At 36.7% G+C, this 15,771-nt stretch overlaps 1 protein-coding gene across 2 annotated transcripts in view; it reads right to left on the reverse strand.

Moving 5' to 3' along the window:
* RADX (RPA1 related single stranded DNA binding protein, X-linked) overlaps nucleotides 1-3,174 on the reverse strand; it is a 52,022-nt gene extending 48,848 nt beyond the window's left edge. For both annotated transcript variants that reach the window (XM_069463633.1, XM_069463632.1), the window contains exon 1: nucleotides 2,426-3,174. In XM_069463633.1, coding sequence (XP_069319734.1) covers nucleotides 2,426-3,068 — 643 coding nt within the window. In that variant the 5' untranslated portion in view covers nucleotides 3,069-3,174. The remainder of the gene's footprint in view (nucleotides 1-2,425) is intronic.
* Nucleotides 3,175-15,771: the final 12,597 nt, after the last annotated feature.

Genomic DNA, 15,771 nt, shown 5'->3' on the forward strand with positions numbered 1-15,771 from the left:
AACCTCTGCTGCAGGGCCTTGTGGACCTATGGCTTGCAGTTTAAATGCAATGGGGAGCCACTGGAGAGATTTAGGCAGGAGAGTGGCATGATCTAACTTTTACTTTAAAAAGTTATCTCTGAGGTCACAATATGTGTGACCTTTTGGGTAGGGTGCTGATTACTAGGAGGCATGAAGGAGTCCTTTGGGGTGATTGAAATGTGCTATATCTTGTTGTGGGGGTGGTAACACAGGTGTGAATATGTATGTAAAAATTTATCAAACTGTATTTTTAAGATCTTTTTACTTTACTGTGTACAAGGTAAACCTTAATAACAAGTTTCAAAAGCACAAAAACATACCATAAACAAAGTTAAGGGAAAAGGAACCAAATGCAAGAAAATAATCTGCAGCATATAGCAGACAAAAATTTAATATCCATTGACAAAAAAATCCTATAAATTAACTAGAAAAAGTCAAAAGATGTAATTTAAAATAGTAACATATGGGGGAAATGGACACTGTGATATATATGTTGGTGAATATAAATTAGTACAATCTTCAGAAGATGACTTGTCAATATCCACTAAGTAAAAAACTCAAATACCTTTTAACCCAGCAATTTCATTTCTAGGAATCCATTCACCAGAAATACTTGAACATAGTGAACAAAAATATGTGTACATCCTAATGATGTTTAGCCCTGTAGTTAATACTGAAAAATTAATGACTGCTTAAAACTACAAATTACTCATTCACATGGGTATGATTACATAAATTATAGTCACATCCATACTATGGAATATTTTATGTACAGTTATACATAAAAGATGCTTGAGATATGTTTAATGGAAATAGTAAATTACACAATGCCATATAACTCATTTTTTTCAAAGATACACACCAAATCGCTGACAATTTGGAAATTTGAAAGCAAAGTTGAAGGCATGAGGGAAGGTGAAAGAGGTCTTTCACTCCACTCCAATATTTTATTATTAACAATTTCAAACATCCAGCAAACCTGAAAGAATTTTACAGTAAATATCAATGTACTCACTTCCTAGATTTTACCACCACCGTTTTACTATACTTGGGTCTTGCACTTTTAACACAATATATATTCTTTTAAATATACAGTTTGGATCTTTTTATGGCACATGGATATTAGTTTTTGTAATAAAAATATGGTTTTGATGAATGAATAGATAATGCTTTTATAGAATACAACCAAAATATACTTTTACAAAGTATTATCCCCTTCTTAATTCTTCTTTTAGGGCACTGATTTTTCATTTACATATTCAGTTCTAAAAATAGAAATGATCAGCATTTATAGTAATGCACTACTGTCTTATTCCATGTTTGAGATAAAATTATTCCATTATTTCATCCCCAAAATAACTATCTTGCTTGTAAAATTTAGTTATTTAAAACATCTTTGGCTACACATTTCTACATCTTTTTTTCCTTATGACTAGATATGACTATAATTGCATATTTTTGAGCCAATTATCTTCACTTTCAAATTTGTTGCTCTTACACATCGGAGTTCGATTACCTATGATTTAGCATTGTGATGACAACATAAAAATAAAGGACTGAAAAGCAGTAGATGTAGAAAATTATAAGAAAAGTATAATCTTTCTCCTTCCAGTACTTTCTCTTTTAATTTTTGCATTTTACTTATTCTCCATTCCATACATGTTCATGCCTATTAGTACTATCATTCCCCTTAATTCCGTCTTTTATAGAAAAAAACATATTTTAGAGCAGTTGCTGATGACTAGCTAGCATTTTCAGGTTAACTTCCTACTTCTGATACAGAAAAACTGAACTTCTCAGATCAGTACTGCCCACGGTAAGCAATAAGAAACACGAAGATGAATATTTCACGCCTTCCCACAAAATCACATATTTAAAAAGTGATATTTACATAACTATAACACTCAAAGACATAAAAGTGGCATTTAGATCAATGTTAATTATTGAGGAGTACATCACGGAACATCCTTTTTGAGTGAACATGCAAATTCGCAAATTTTTACAACTCTTATGCTAAATTCAAATCTATAAGCTCTTCAACCGACACAATGTACTATTTCCTCAACTGGAATGGGAACAAAATTAAGATTAATTCCACAGTAGTCAAACGTATAACGAACGCCTGAGGAATACTGAATTCCACATCAGTACGTTTGCCAGACTGAATTTAAGATATAGTCAGACACTTCCCGAATTGGCCACTTTTGCAATCAAACCAAGACACAGGGCTGTGCAAATTTCATTAAGCGGGCATCCTGCCCTTCAAGTCATTCAAGAAAACTTGTCCGCTTCCACTCCCGGCTCATAGTTAACAATACAAAAGCACCTCGTTTCCTTTCCCGTTAACACAAGCTCCTGAAAATCATTTTTTAAAAACCCTCTGTCGTTCCCTCCAAATACTTACCGCTAAAATTGTGTTCCTCAGGTTGCTTGTTGGTTAGCCAGATATCTCCATATGGATCTTCGTTATTCCACAGCGCCAGGTAATGACTCTTCCCGCCCCTTAAAGGCCTCTCTGGTTTCTCCGCGTGCGCTCTATTTCTGAAGGGAGTTTCTAAAGAAATCGTGTCTGAGGTATCCCCACAGTGGACATGATCTATGCACAGGATCCCCTGGCCTAACCTTTTCTCATTGTAAAGACACGAGACTTTGCAAATTCTCATTTTTATGCCAACTTTAAGAATATTTTTATGTACGAGAGAGTTTAAGCTGGGGTCTAGGTAGCACTTCTCTTGGTACACCCCGTCTGAGATCGTCACATCATAGCAGTAAAGAGGAGGCTTGGGCACCGTGTCCCGTGGCTCATCCTCTAACAGGTACCGTTGAACGGCTAACACAGAGACAGGCACTATCTCAGAGGGGGTGATCCAAAGGCGAGGTGAGCCGATTATTTGCTCAAGAACCTTCTGGATCCAGGATTTGGGCGGTTGGGCGCCAGCCCTTCGGATCACCCCTCCCGGGACCCCAGACGGAGTTCTCTCAAGATTCGGCAAATCTAGCCCAGCATGTGAGGGGCCAGCCTGCGGCTGGCCTGACTCACCAGACATTGTTGGATAACTTCTGCGTACCCTCTTCACTCCCCAAAACTAGTCTGACCCGCGCAAAGCTGAGAGAAAATAAACCGCGCGCTTCGGCGACGATCGCTACTCTACCTCTCTGACCAGCAAGGCTCCGCCCCCTAGTGAGGCTGCAACGGTATTGCGCGTGCGCAGCCCAGATATCCCGCCCCTCATTTGGCGCGCTGCTACAGCCAGGGCACTGTTACTAGGCAGGCACGCGCGCCAGTTACGTAGCAGGTCGTCGGACCTCGTGCCAGCCGGATTGCCGTCTGAGGGAGGGCTGTAAAGGGAGGGGGAAGAGGGAAGCGGCGGTCGTCACGGTTGCCAAAGTTGGGGGAGGAGCGTTCCCGGCTCTCTTTGAAGGAGGATGCCAAGAGGCAATAGAAAAGGGAAAGTGACAGGAAGCAGGGTGCAGGGCGTCATAGCTGAGGGGTTTGGGGATTTGGGCCTTGGGCTAACAACACAAAGTAATTTACAGTTGGTTAATATACATTAATGTGATTACATGGGTCTCCTGTAGTATGAACAAAACCAGATAACGTATGCACAGCCTTCAGGACAGTCCCTGGCACAAAAAGTCCTCAATAAACGTTAGCTGCTATTGCTATTAGCATTAGCATAATTGTCTGTAGTGGCTCCCTGAGTGCAGGGTGGGTGAATTAGTGATTACATGCAAATGAATATAGAAAATTGCAGAATTGGCTTGGTTAAGAGCTGTCTTTAGATTAGACTTCTTAAAATGCATGTGTGTGTGTATATATATATATATATATATGTATATATATATAATTCCTGGCTTAACATACAGCTAGGATATAGAATTTCAGAAACTGCATTTCTTTACTACAAGGCATATATCAGGAATGAATGTAAAGTGAAAAAGCTGATAAGAATAGTAAAAATTAAGGATAAATATTTACTAGATGTACCCAGATGCTAGTATATACAGAATGCAGTAATTATCCGAAGAATACTTTTAAAAATGATAATGAGCTAATTTTTAAAATATTAATTCCTCTTGGCTCTCTATTTTATTGTTTATTCACTATCTGTGAAGTCCCTACTATGAAGCAGGCACTATTTTAGACCACTGGGAATAACTGTAGTCAGGTTGAGTCAAGTTTCTTCTCATTGGGCTAAAGAACCCTGCCATTATTAACATTTAACTAATTCACTCATTCTACACATATTTCTTGAGTGTCTGGTCTGGTCTTGCTATGGAGACCCAAAAACATAGTAAGGAAAAAAGGAGTGGAGGGAGCAGGAGTTAATATTTTGTAGAGTATGATTAGGGAAGGGCTCTCTAATAAGAGATTGAGTAGTGTAGAGATGTGCAGAAAGTGGGGAAGTGAGCCATGTGGATATCTGGGGGGATGATAATTGAATTAGAGAGAACAGCAAGAGTAGATTCCATGAGAGCATACCTGATATTTTGAAGGAAATGCAAAAGCCAGTCAGCCACAGTGGAGGAGTGAGGGAGTGGTAAAAGATGAGGTCAGAGAGGTAGCAGGGTTTCTTCTATTTTGAGAAAAGGAGTGACATGCTGCTTCAGCTTGAGCTCCACTTCCTTCATGATGCCGCCCCTAACCAAGTCAGTCTAGAATAATCTTTCTGTTTTCTGTAACACCTTGTATGTATCACTCATTTAACATTTATCATCTAATACCTTGCAATTAATAAAAACTTTTAATGTATGCATCCTGTCTCTCTAACTCAGAGTTTCTCAAACTGGGCACTCTTGATATTTTAGGCCAAAAAATTATTTGTTGCACTGTAGGATATTTAGCAGCATCTGTGGTCTCTACCCACTAGATGCCTGTAGCACCTCCCCCTCCAGTTCTGACAAACAAAAATATTTCCAGACATTGTCAAATGTCCCTGAGGGGCAAAATTGCACCCGATTGGGACATCTGATTATGATCGGATTTAACTAGATTGTAAAAGTTTTTAGAGCAGAAACTGATTTGTTCTTTTTTGTTTCCTATAGTTTTTTTCACTACTGCTGTGCATAAAAGACACTCAAATATTTTAAATAAGTGAAACATAATTCCCACTGACTCTCTACCGAAGGGAATATACAAGTATGGTTTTCCATAAACAGATACAATGTACCAAAATTCAAACTTACAAAACGTAAAATAAGTTCCTTAAGTGCAAGTACTTTGTTACGTTCACTGCTGAATCTCCAGTGGCAAAATCAGTGCTTAGTATATAGTATGTGTTCAATAGTAATTGTTGAATGAATAAATGAAATTATGGATTTTTATTGGATTTACTGTAGGGATCATTAAATATCAACCATCTCTATTGTTTAGCCAAGAAGAACTTGTTTGAAATCTTTCAAATCTGCTCCATCAGCACCCCCTAAACTATATACTCAGTGAAATTTATGCATAAAAGTATTGTATCATCACTTTCTGTGTCCTTGCAGCTAATTCATGAAAGATGGATATTAGCAGTGGTAGTTAGTAGTTGGATAATGAAGAAATAGCACTCATGTTTGTTTTTACATTACTACTCACAGTGAACATGTACAATGACTATGGGTACACGCTTGGAGTCTTTTGTATTATTCTACTGACAATCTGCTGGTAGTGTGTATCTCCCCAAGAATTAAGGTGCCTACTTGAATAGTAAATAGTCACACCTATGGAAGTCCAACTGCTTTCTGATGTGGCACTACTAAGCACCTGTTTTAGGATCAATTTCACAATAATAGAATAAGTAAGGGAAATGATTTTCAAAGCCAGTAATGGGTATCATTCAGGTTATTGATCTTTTTCTTCCCTCAGATCTGGAAGGTTTGTTATAGTATCCTCCAGAGCTTAAAATGGTAAAAGCAGACAAGACAATATTTTATAAAATGGAAATGTTCTAAGATATTCAAAAACACTTTAAATATATCATAAAATTTATTTTGGTAGTCCACTAAATTTGGTGCAGATTATAAATCACATTGATTTTCCCCATCTTTAAAATTGGGCCAATACAAAAGTAGTCACAGTTGTTGAAACATTAAGTTAGTTCATATGAGTAAAGTGCTTAAAACAGTGCCTGGCACATAGTAAGAGTTCATATTTGCCAGCTATTGTTGCTATTATCCTAAAAGGAAGATAAAGGCATAACATAAAATCATAGAATGCTAGAACCATAGGGAGACATTAGATACCCATTAGTTCAGTGTTCTTCAATCTGTGGACTGTGAAGCATTAATGAGGTTATGAGGTCAATTTATTAGGTCACAACCCTCAATTAAAAATATGTAAAAGAATGGAACAAAAAATATCAAGAGTGCATCACACATAATAAAGATAAGTATTGCTTGGTAAAATTTTTGTTTCAGATTTGTTGGTATATATATAAGTATACTGGGTCATGATGTAAAATGTATTTCTTACTATAGGTTGTGGCCAAAAATGTTTAAAAGCAACTGCTATAGTTCAAGCCTCTCCTATTTACAAAAGAAGAAACTCAGGCCCAGAAAGGGGGACTTACATGAACAAGATCACACAGTGATAAGAGGCAGAGCATTACAACTACTAGCCAAGCCTCCTGATTATCAAGTCTTAAAAAAAAGGCTTTCCACGACATTGGGTAGGACAGATCCTGCATTACCCTGCAGATATATCAAATTTTTTCTTGAAGAACCTCGTTTGGGTCTATCCTCTCATTCATTTGACTATCCTTTCATTCATTTGCCTGGGTTAGGCAAATTAATATCATTCCCTGGCCTTGAGTATTGGAGATACACATGTAGGTTCATCAAATTTGTAAGATTATGAGAGTGTAGGTGGAGATGTGGGGGAGGTAGAAAAAGAAGTAGGACGACTAGTTGGTGCTAAAAGGATGTGGAGAGTTCGGAAGCTGTCTCAAAGAGTATTTAGGTAAGCTCTCCAAACATCACCACGGTAACAAGAGAGGGCCTGAGGGTGGCTGCCTGGCAACCAGAGCACTACAACCTCCAGCTCAGTGCTGCCCTTTTCCAACATCTTTCCCTTTTAAGGCTGCTCTTGATGATTTTATTAACTAAATTGCCTTTATATATGAGGATGGATCTGTATAGCTTATTATACCCCTTAGCATATTGGAATCAAGGTTGTTCCTATGTTACCTTTCTATCAGATGTCGAATGTGGCTTGATTTATATATTTGGAGTGCATAAATAGAAATTTTTAACACAGACTCACTATTACAGTGGTTCTAGACTCCTTTTGTCTCTCAGTGTCTCAAACAAATGCTCAAATTTGTCCCCATGTTTTTGCTTATCCTGAGCACATATTAGACACACCATAAATGGTTAATTGACATTGTTCCCCTTTCCTTTCTGTCCATCCAAATCATAATTGTATTTTTCATAAAGATCTAAGTGTGTCTGCTTTACTTCTGAGTCTTAATATTATATATCTGTAAGGGACTTGGATTTTTGAATATAGATTTGCTTATTTTCAATTTATTAGGTCTTTCTTTTCCCTGGCTACTAGAGAAAGGGGGACTGCCAATAAACTCCTGGGATTCCACAAATTAACTTATTCCCTCTTATCCTCATTTGTCATCCCAGTATGATGTGTCTAGCATGCTTCAATGCTTATATTACTCCTCTCAAGAATTTCTGTTTGTTAAAATGTGTGGCTAAAATTTGATGACATTTTGGAAATCTGAATACCAGTGTGTATCCTGGGTTGCTGTACATGAAATAGAATCAGACCAGAAAGTTGGTTTTCGATAGGCTATTTATCTAAAGATATCTGTGCTCATTTTTTAAAAAAAGATAGCTTTATTTAAATGTAATTCACAGACCATACAATTTACTCATTTAAAGTGGAAAATTCAGTTGTTTGTAGTGTACTCAAAGAGTTGTGCAACCATCACCACAGTATAATTTTTTTACAATTATTTTTTTTAATTTTTTAAATATTCGGTTAATGTTTTTTTTTTTTTAATTTCAGGATATTATTGGCGTACAAACATTTTGGTTACATGTTATGACTTTGCCTCACCCAAGCCAGGATTAGAGGTGTGCCCTTCCCCCCATACAATGCTCACCATGTCCATTAGTTGTGAGTTTACCGATCCCCATCCCCCAACCCCCAAAGAATATTACTACTGTGTGAGCACCTTAGTGTTGATCAGTCAGTGCCAATTTGATGGTGAGTACGTGTGGTGCTTTTTCCTCCATTCTTGTGATACCTCACTTTGGAGGATGGGCTCAAGCTCTATCCAGGAAAATATAAGAGGACCACAGTCTAATTTTAGAACACTTTATCACCCTATAAGGAACCCTATACACATTAGCAGTCATTTCCAATTCCAACTCCCTAACCCACTGACAACCACTAATCTACTTTCAGTCACTATGGATTTGCCTATTCTGAACACTTCATATAAATGGAAACACACATTGTAGCTGGCTTCTTTCACTTAGCATAGTGATTTTAAGATTCATCCAGGTTGTAGCATACTTCATTCCTTTTTATGATTGAATAATATTTCACTGTATGGGTATACCACATCATGTTTATCCATTCATCAGCTGATGAACATTTGGGTTGTTTCCACTTTTGACTGTAGTGAATAAGGCTGCTATAAATATTGGTGTACAAGATTTTGTGTGGACATATGCTTTCAAATCTCTTTTAGAGACACCTAGGAGTGAAATTGCTGGTTCATATGGCAACCCTATGTTTAACTTTTTGAGGGACTTAAAATTACCTGTGATAGACCATTTCAGTCTTAAAAAGGTATTCTCTGATCAAACAACCCCATCAATAAATGGGCAAAGGACATGAATAGAAACTTTTCAAAAGAAGACAGAATAATGGCCAGCAAACATATAAAAAAAAAGCTCAACATCTCTAATCATTACGGAAATGCAAATCAAAACCACAATGAGATATCACCTAACCCCAGTGAGATTGGCCTTTATCAAAAAAATCCCCAAATAACAAATGCTGGCGAGGATGTGGACAGATAGGAACACTCTTGCACTGCTGGTGGGACTGAAAACTAGTACAAGCTCTGTGGAAAGTAATATGGAGATACTTCAAAGAGATACAAGTATAACTACCATTTGATCCAGCAATCCCATTACTGGGCATCTATCTGAAAGAACAAAAGACATTCTATAATAAAGACATCCACACTCGAATGTTTATGGCAACACAATTCACTATTGCAAGGATGTGGAAACAACCCAAGAGACTGTCAATCCATGAGTGGATTAATAAAATATGGTATATGTATACAATGGAATACTACTCAATTACAAAAAACAATGGTGATCTAGCACCTCTTGTATTTTCCTGGATAGAGCTTGAGCCCATCCTCTGAAGTGAGGTATCACAAGAATGGAAGAATAAGCACCACATGTACTCACCATCAAATTGGCACTGACTGATCAACACTAAGGAGCTCACACGGTAATAATATTCTTTGGGGGTTGGGAGGTTGGGGGTAGGTAAACTCACAACTAATGGACGTGGTGAGCATTGTAGGGGGGAAGGGCATGCCTCAAATCATGGTTTGAGTATGGCAAAGTCATACATAACATGTAATCAAAATGTTTGTACCCCCATGATATCCTGAAATAATAATAATAAAAAGGTATGCTCTGAACTGACTATGAGGCTTCACTATCGGATACAGTCATTACGGCAAATGTCATAGGATTTTTCTCCCTGGAGTTTTCTCAGATAATAGTGCTGCCAAACTATTCAAGTTATGTGTAGCATAAAAGGCTTGCTGGGTCAGCAAAAGTTAGTACAGGAACTTTGACTAGACAATTCACTGGTGTTTGGAATATCTGCTCACAGGCTCTCCCCCTACCTCACCTCTCTCTAAGTATCAAGAGACCATTGGTTGGGCCTTTCTTTCAATGTTTAAGGCTATCATGGATTGTTGGAATTTTAATCAAAGAATAATGTTATAGCTGTGTCACAGTTTCTCTGTGTCATGGTTAATGGATAAAATCCAGAAAACTTAGGAGGTGTGTGGATTGATTATACACAAAATAAATGTGTATTATAATAATCAAATAATTGTGGATTATATATTGAATAATGGATTTACTTAAAAAAAATACACTGTGGCTCAAGTTCCTGAAGTCCTAAACTGTCTAATATGGAGTCAGTGGTTTCCAACGTTTGGTTTAAAGGATGAGTATTATGATAATAATATCAATAACCCATGCAATCATGCAATTCATATGCATGCCTTAGATTATCTGCAGGGCTCCAGCAACTCTTTCAGTGGCTACATAGTATTGTTAGGGGTAGCAGATGATGCTGATGCTTCCCACATTTCCCCTGTACTAGGCTTGGCTCAGCAGTACTTGAAAAGTTGTACCTTGCTCTATTCCTCCACCCACAGCCCAAAGCCAGTTGATCCAGGAAGGGGCACCAATGCCTAGCCTCTTTGACTCAGTGTGAGAAAATTCTGTGGTGCCATTCATGCACCAGAGCTTCCCTTGGGATCAGGCTGAAGTTAGATTTAGCAGAAACCTCATATTTGCTTGGCTTCTTCCCCAGCTGTATCCTGCTTTCTTTACTTCTTTACAAGTTTTTCTCTTCAGAGTACTTCCACTATAAATTACCTGCCCAAGAATTCTCATCTCAGAGTCTCCTGCTAGGGAACCTGATTCCAGACAGTGCAGACATTGACTACTTGGAGATGCTGGTTTATGTAGACAACACAACTGTGGTTGGAAGTAAGTACTTGAGAGAAACATGACAAGTGACTTAGAGGACATGAGCAATATGACTTGGAAGAGGAAGGGTTCGAACAATCCCTTGTCAAGTGTCAGTTCTGGCATGCTTCTGTGAATTATATGTGGCATACTGCATCTCAACAAAACATAATACTGACTCATAAAATATTTCTGCAGATAGAAGATAAACTTCCCTCAGATATATACATGGCTTACCCTTTCACATCCTTCAGCTCTTTGCTCAAAAGTCAGAAAGGCTTATCTTGATTACCCTATATAGAATAGCATCCCTGTCCCCCATACTGTTATCTCTCCTAAACTTCTTTTTTCCCATTACACTTACCTTTACTTGCAATATTACATATTTACATATTTGTTCATTGTCTGCCTTTCCTTCTTAGAATATAAGCAACATGAAGGCAAAGACTTTTGTTCTCTACCTTCAGTGTGTAAAATACCTGGCAAGTAATACCTACTCAAATATTTGTTAAAAGAATGAATAAATGAATAAAGATTTATTTAATGTACATACATGTACATTACATCATGAGCTTCTGACAACAATTCATCTCAGAATATTCATGAGTCTTATATTTTTCCTCCCCTTTCACACAGCTCACATTCCACTCATGAAGAGGAAATATATATACCTAATGCATAGATTTCTCTTTATTCTTCCATTCCTCAGTGCAAGAGAACTACTAAAGATAAATCTGTTTAAACAGTTTTCCAGGGTCCCTCACCGAGGTATTTGTCAGCTAGGGGGAGTTGGAATTTGTCTTTTTCACTTTTTAGCTTCTGACAGCGCTGCACTGGCACAAAATCATGTATCTAGAGTTAATTTTTGTATAAGGTATGAGGCTTAGATCACTATTCATTTATGTTGCTTATGACAACAGGCTTACATCCAGAAAAGGATGAAAACTGACAAAGTATTTTTCCAGAGTGGCTGTACCACTTTACATTCCCACCAGCAATGTATGAGTGATCCAGTTTCTCCACAGTCTCCCAAACGTTTGGTATTGTCACCATATTTTACTTTAGCCATTTTCTTAGATATAGTGATATCTCATTATGGTCTTAATTTGCATTTCCCTTTTGGCTACTGATGCTTTACATTTTTTCATGTGCTTATTTGCCATCTGCATATTCTCTTCAGTGAAATATCTCTTCATGCTTTTTGCCTATTTTCTAATTGGATTGTTTTTTTTAACTGTTGGATTTTGAGATTTCTTTATATAGTCTAGATACTAGTTTTCTGTCAGATATTTGGTTTGCAAACATATTCTCCTAGTCTGTAGCTTGTCTTTTCATCCTCTTAGCAGTGTCTTTCACAGAGCAAACATTTTTAATTTTGATGAAGTCCAATTTATTAATATTTCCTTTTAGCATCAAATCTGAGAGCTCTGCCTTGCACCAGATCTCAAAAATAACCAGTATGCCTTTTCCCTTAGAAGTTTTATCCTTCTGCATCTTACATTTAAGTCCATGATCCATTTTGAGTTAATTTTTGTACTAGGTGGGAGATTTTGGTCAAGGTTCATTTTCTTGCCCATGGATGCTCGATTGTTCCAGCACCATTTGTTGAAGATTAACCTTCCTCCATTGAATTGCTTTGGCATCTTTGTCAAAAATCAGTGGCTAGTTTGTGTGTGTGAGGATATTTCCAGGTTCTCAATTTTGTTTCCATTGATCTATGTATATATTCTTCCACCAATACCACACAGTCTTTTTACTGTGGCTGTATAAATCTTGAAATCAGATAGACTGATTTCTCTTTCTTTACCCTTTTTTTCAAATTTATTTTAGCTATTCTAATTTCTTTACCTTCCCATAGAAACTATAGACATATCTTGTCCATATCTACAAAGATCTTGCTGGGATTTTGATAGTAATTGCTTTAAATTTCTATATAAATTTGGGGAGATTGACATTTTTACTATGCTGAGATTTCCAATGAATGAACTCCATTTACTTAACTCTTCTTTGAATTTATTTCATCAGCATTTCATAGTTTTTAGCATGTAAGTTCTGTGCATGTATTGTGAGATTTACACCTATTTCAGTTTTTGAGTAATTGTAAATTATATTGTGTTTTAAATTTAGTGTTCATTACTAATATGTAGAAATGCAATTGATTTTTGTATGTTGAAATTGTATCTTGGGACTTTGTTGAACTCATGTATTAGATCTGGCTTTTGTTGGTAGATTCCTTAGGATATTTTATGTAGAACATCATGTCATCTGCAAATAGGAAAAATTTTCTTTCTTTCTTTCTGAGTTGTATACTTTTTATTTCTTTTCTTATCTCATTGTGATGGTTAGGATCCCCAGTATAATGTTGAACAGCAGTAATGAGAGTGGCTATCTTTGCCTAGTTCCCAGTCTTAGGGAGAAAGCATTCAGTCTTTCACCATTAAGTATGATATTAACTGTAGGACTTTTGTAGATGTTTTTATCAAATTGAGATAGTTCCCTTCTATTCTTAATTTGCTGTGATTTAAAAATTATGAAATCATGAATAGATGTTAGATTTTGTCAAATGCATCTTCTGTATCAATTGATATGGTCATATGACTTTTTTCTTTAGCTCATTGATATGGTAGATTACATTGCGTGATGTTTTAATGTTGAACAAGTTTTGCATACCTACAATGAATCTCGCTTGGTCATGATGTATAATTATTTTTATACATTACTGAATTTGGTTTGCTGATATTTTGTTGAGAGGTTTTGTGTCTACATTCGTGAGGGATAATAGTCTGTAATTTTCTTTTTTTTGTAGTTTTTGTCTGGTTTTGGTTTTAGGGTAATAGTGGCTTTATGAAATAAGTTAGGAAGTCTTTACTCTGCTATTTTCTGGAAGAGATTGCATAGAATTGTTGTTAATTAAAAAAATTGGTATAGTTTTCCAGTGAAACCATCAGAACCTAGAGATTTCTTTTTTAGGAGCCTTTTAAAATCATAAATTCAACTCTCTGAGTAGGTGTAATAGGCAAATGGTATAGTTGGTATACCTGATTTGAACCCAACTTACTTCCTAATTTAAGTTTTACCTCACAAGAACAGAGCTTGCCCCACTAGTTTCAGCACAAGATTGACAGAATAGAGCAGAGTGTACCCTCTCTGCAGCAGAGATCACAGAGACCAGAGGGCGAGGCTAAGCTGTGCATGCTAAGATCCTTTTCCCAAGTCATCAGTTTCATTATTCCTCCTGTAGGGAGGAACACGGGATGGGAGGAGAGGTCAGGAGCACTATTCTAATGGAGGGGCTCTTCACTTGAAAATATTAAGTTAAGGGAAAAGTGGTATACCCCCCAAATAGCTACATGACAGCAAGACTTCAGAAGAACTAAACTATTGTGCAAGGAATGAACATACTTTGGAGAATTTTCTGCATCTTACACCTAAAAGGGTATTATTATATTTCTAAATAGAACAGAATTATTCTTAAAATCCATTTTTAAACTCAAAAATGCCTTAACAAGAAAAATGCTATAAGTAAAATAATAGAGATATTTAAACTATTTTTAGTGTAGATTACTCTTAAAGACGCATACACCCTGATTATAGTGGATTGCATTCTCCTGGGTTGGATGCTGTTTGGTTATCCTCCTCCTGCTCCTCCTCCTATTACTTGTTATTTTTACTCATCTGGTTCTTTGCCATCTTCCTGTGAGGATCCTGAACCTCTTCATTGGAGGTATCATTATCATCTCTGACAGCATCTCTTACTGATCCTGGGGCTCATGGAAAAAGTACTTTGCTTCATCTGTGGCAAGTATAGCTTCAGCAGCATCAACCAGAGATCCTTCCCCAGGAATTTCAAGAAGACAAAAGTAATTAAAGAAAGAATCATTATATATCTGCTAGATTGGCAATAAAAAGGATCTGGACCAAAAAACTGCTAGTGGGAGTGTAAATTGTTTCAACTAAATTGTTTCAATTAAAGTTGCACACGTGCATACCCTATGATACATAAATTCCACTCCTATGTATGTACCCGAGAGTGGTGTTTGTCAAAGGGGAGGATGATATTAATATCTGGTGTGAAAGTGATTTTTCCTTGTACTGATAAGTACCAGACATTGTAAGATGTTTAACATCCCTGGTCCTAACCCTCTGAATGCCAGCTGTACTCTCCTATCACTGTGATAATCAACCCTTCCCAGGTGAGAACTACTGGTCTAGAGAAACTTGAATAGCTGCACTATTAGATGTCTAAAAGAATGTTCATAGTAGCACTGTTCATAATAGCTCTTAACTGGAAATAGCCTAAATGTTCATAATAGAAGAATAAATGAATAAATTGTGGTATAATCACATAATGGAATAACTTGATGCTCTCATGATATCAGCATACCAGCTCTCACTTGCCTACAGCAAGGATTTGTAATGTGAGCGCAGAATAATTTTTCTATCTTATTTTAGCTGTTTTTTCCCAGTCTCTAAAAAAAATTACTAGTTTGAAAATTACTGTGATTTGGAAACAAGCTCTGGCCTTTAGTAGGGACCCCACCAAACAAATGTGGTATTGTAATGAGACATTTCCCCTTTAATTAGCAGGTTGTTCCATAAAATATATGAAACACGTAAGACTTAGATATAATGCTGGCTGATGCAATTTGATTATGATACATCATTCTGAATTGAGGCATCGATATTATTTTTGAAATGAAAGTGCATGGTCGTCTTTTAGCTACACGATTTGTAGGTGGATTACTATTCCGGAACAACCCAGCCTGTGAATAGGTCTGGCCACCTTTGATGTAATTAAGTTGCTCAGACTCTGGATATCTGGTAGTCTTTGATGTATTTGGATAGCCCAGATCTTAAATATTTGCTAATTTTCACAAAAATCAAGACTTAGATGGCTTTGTAAGATAGATGGCCCAATGGTTTTATTTCTTAAACAACCTGGAAACAATGCATATCACTAGTTTGTGTTAGAGCTATTATAATCTCTGATACATGCTTAAAAATGTGCTC

The sequence above is a fragment of the Eulemur rufifrons genome, chromosome 30, assembly GCF_041146395.1.
Source record: "Eulemur rufifrons isolate Redbay chromosome 30, OSU_ERuf_1, whole genome shotgun sequence".
In the NCBI taxonomy this organism is placed as follows: domain Eukaryota; kingdom Metazoa; phylum Chordata; class Mammalia; order Primates; family Lemuridae; genus Eulemur; species Eulemur rufifrons.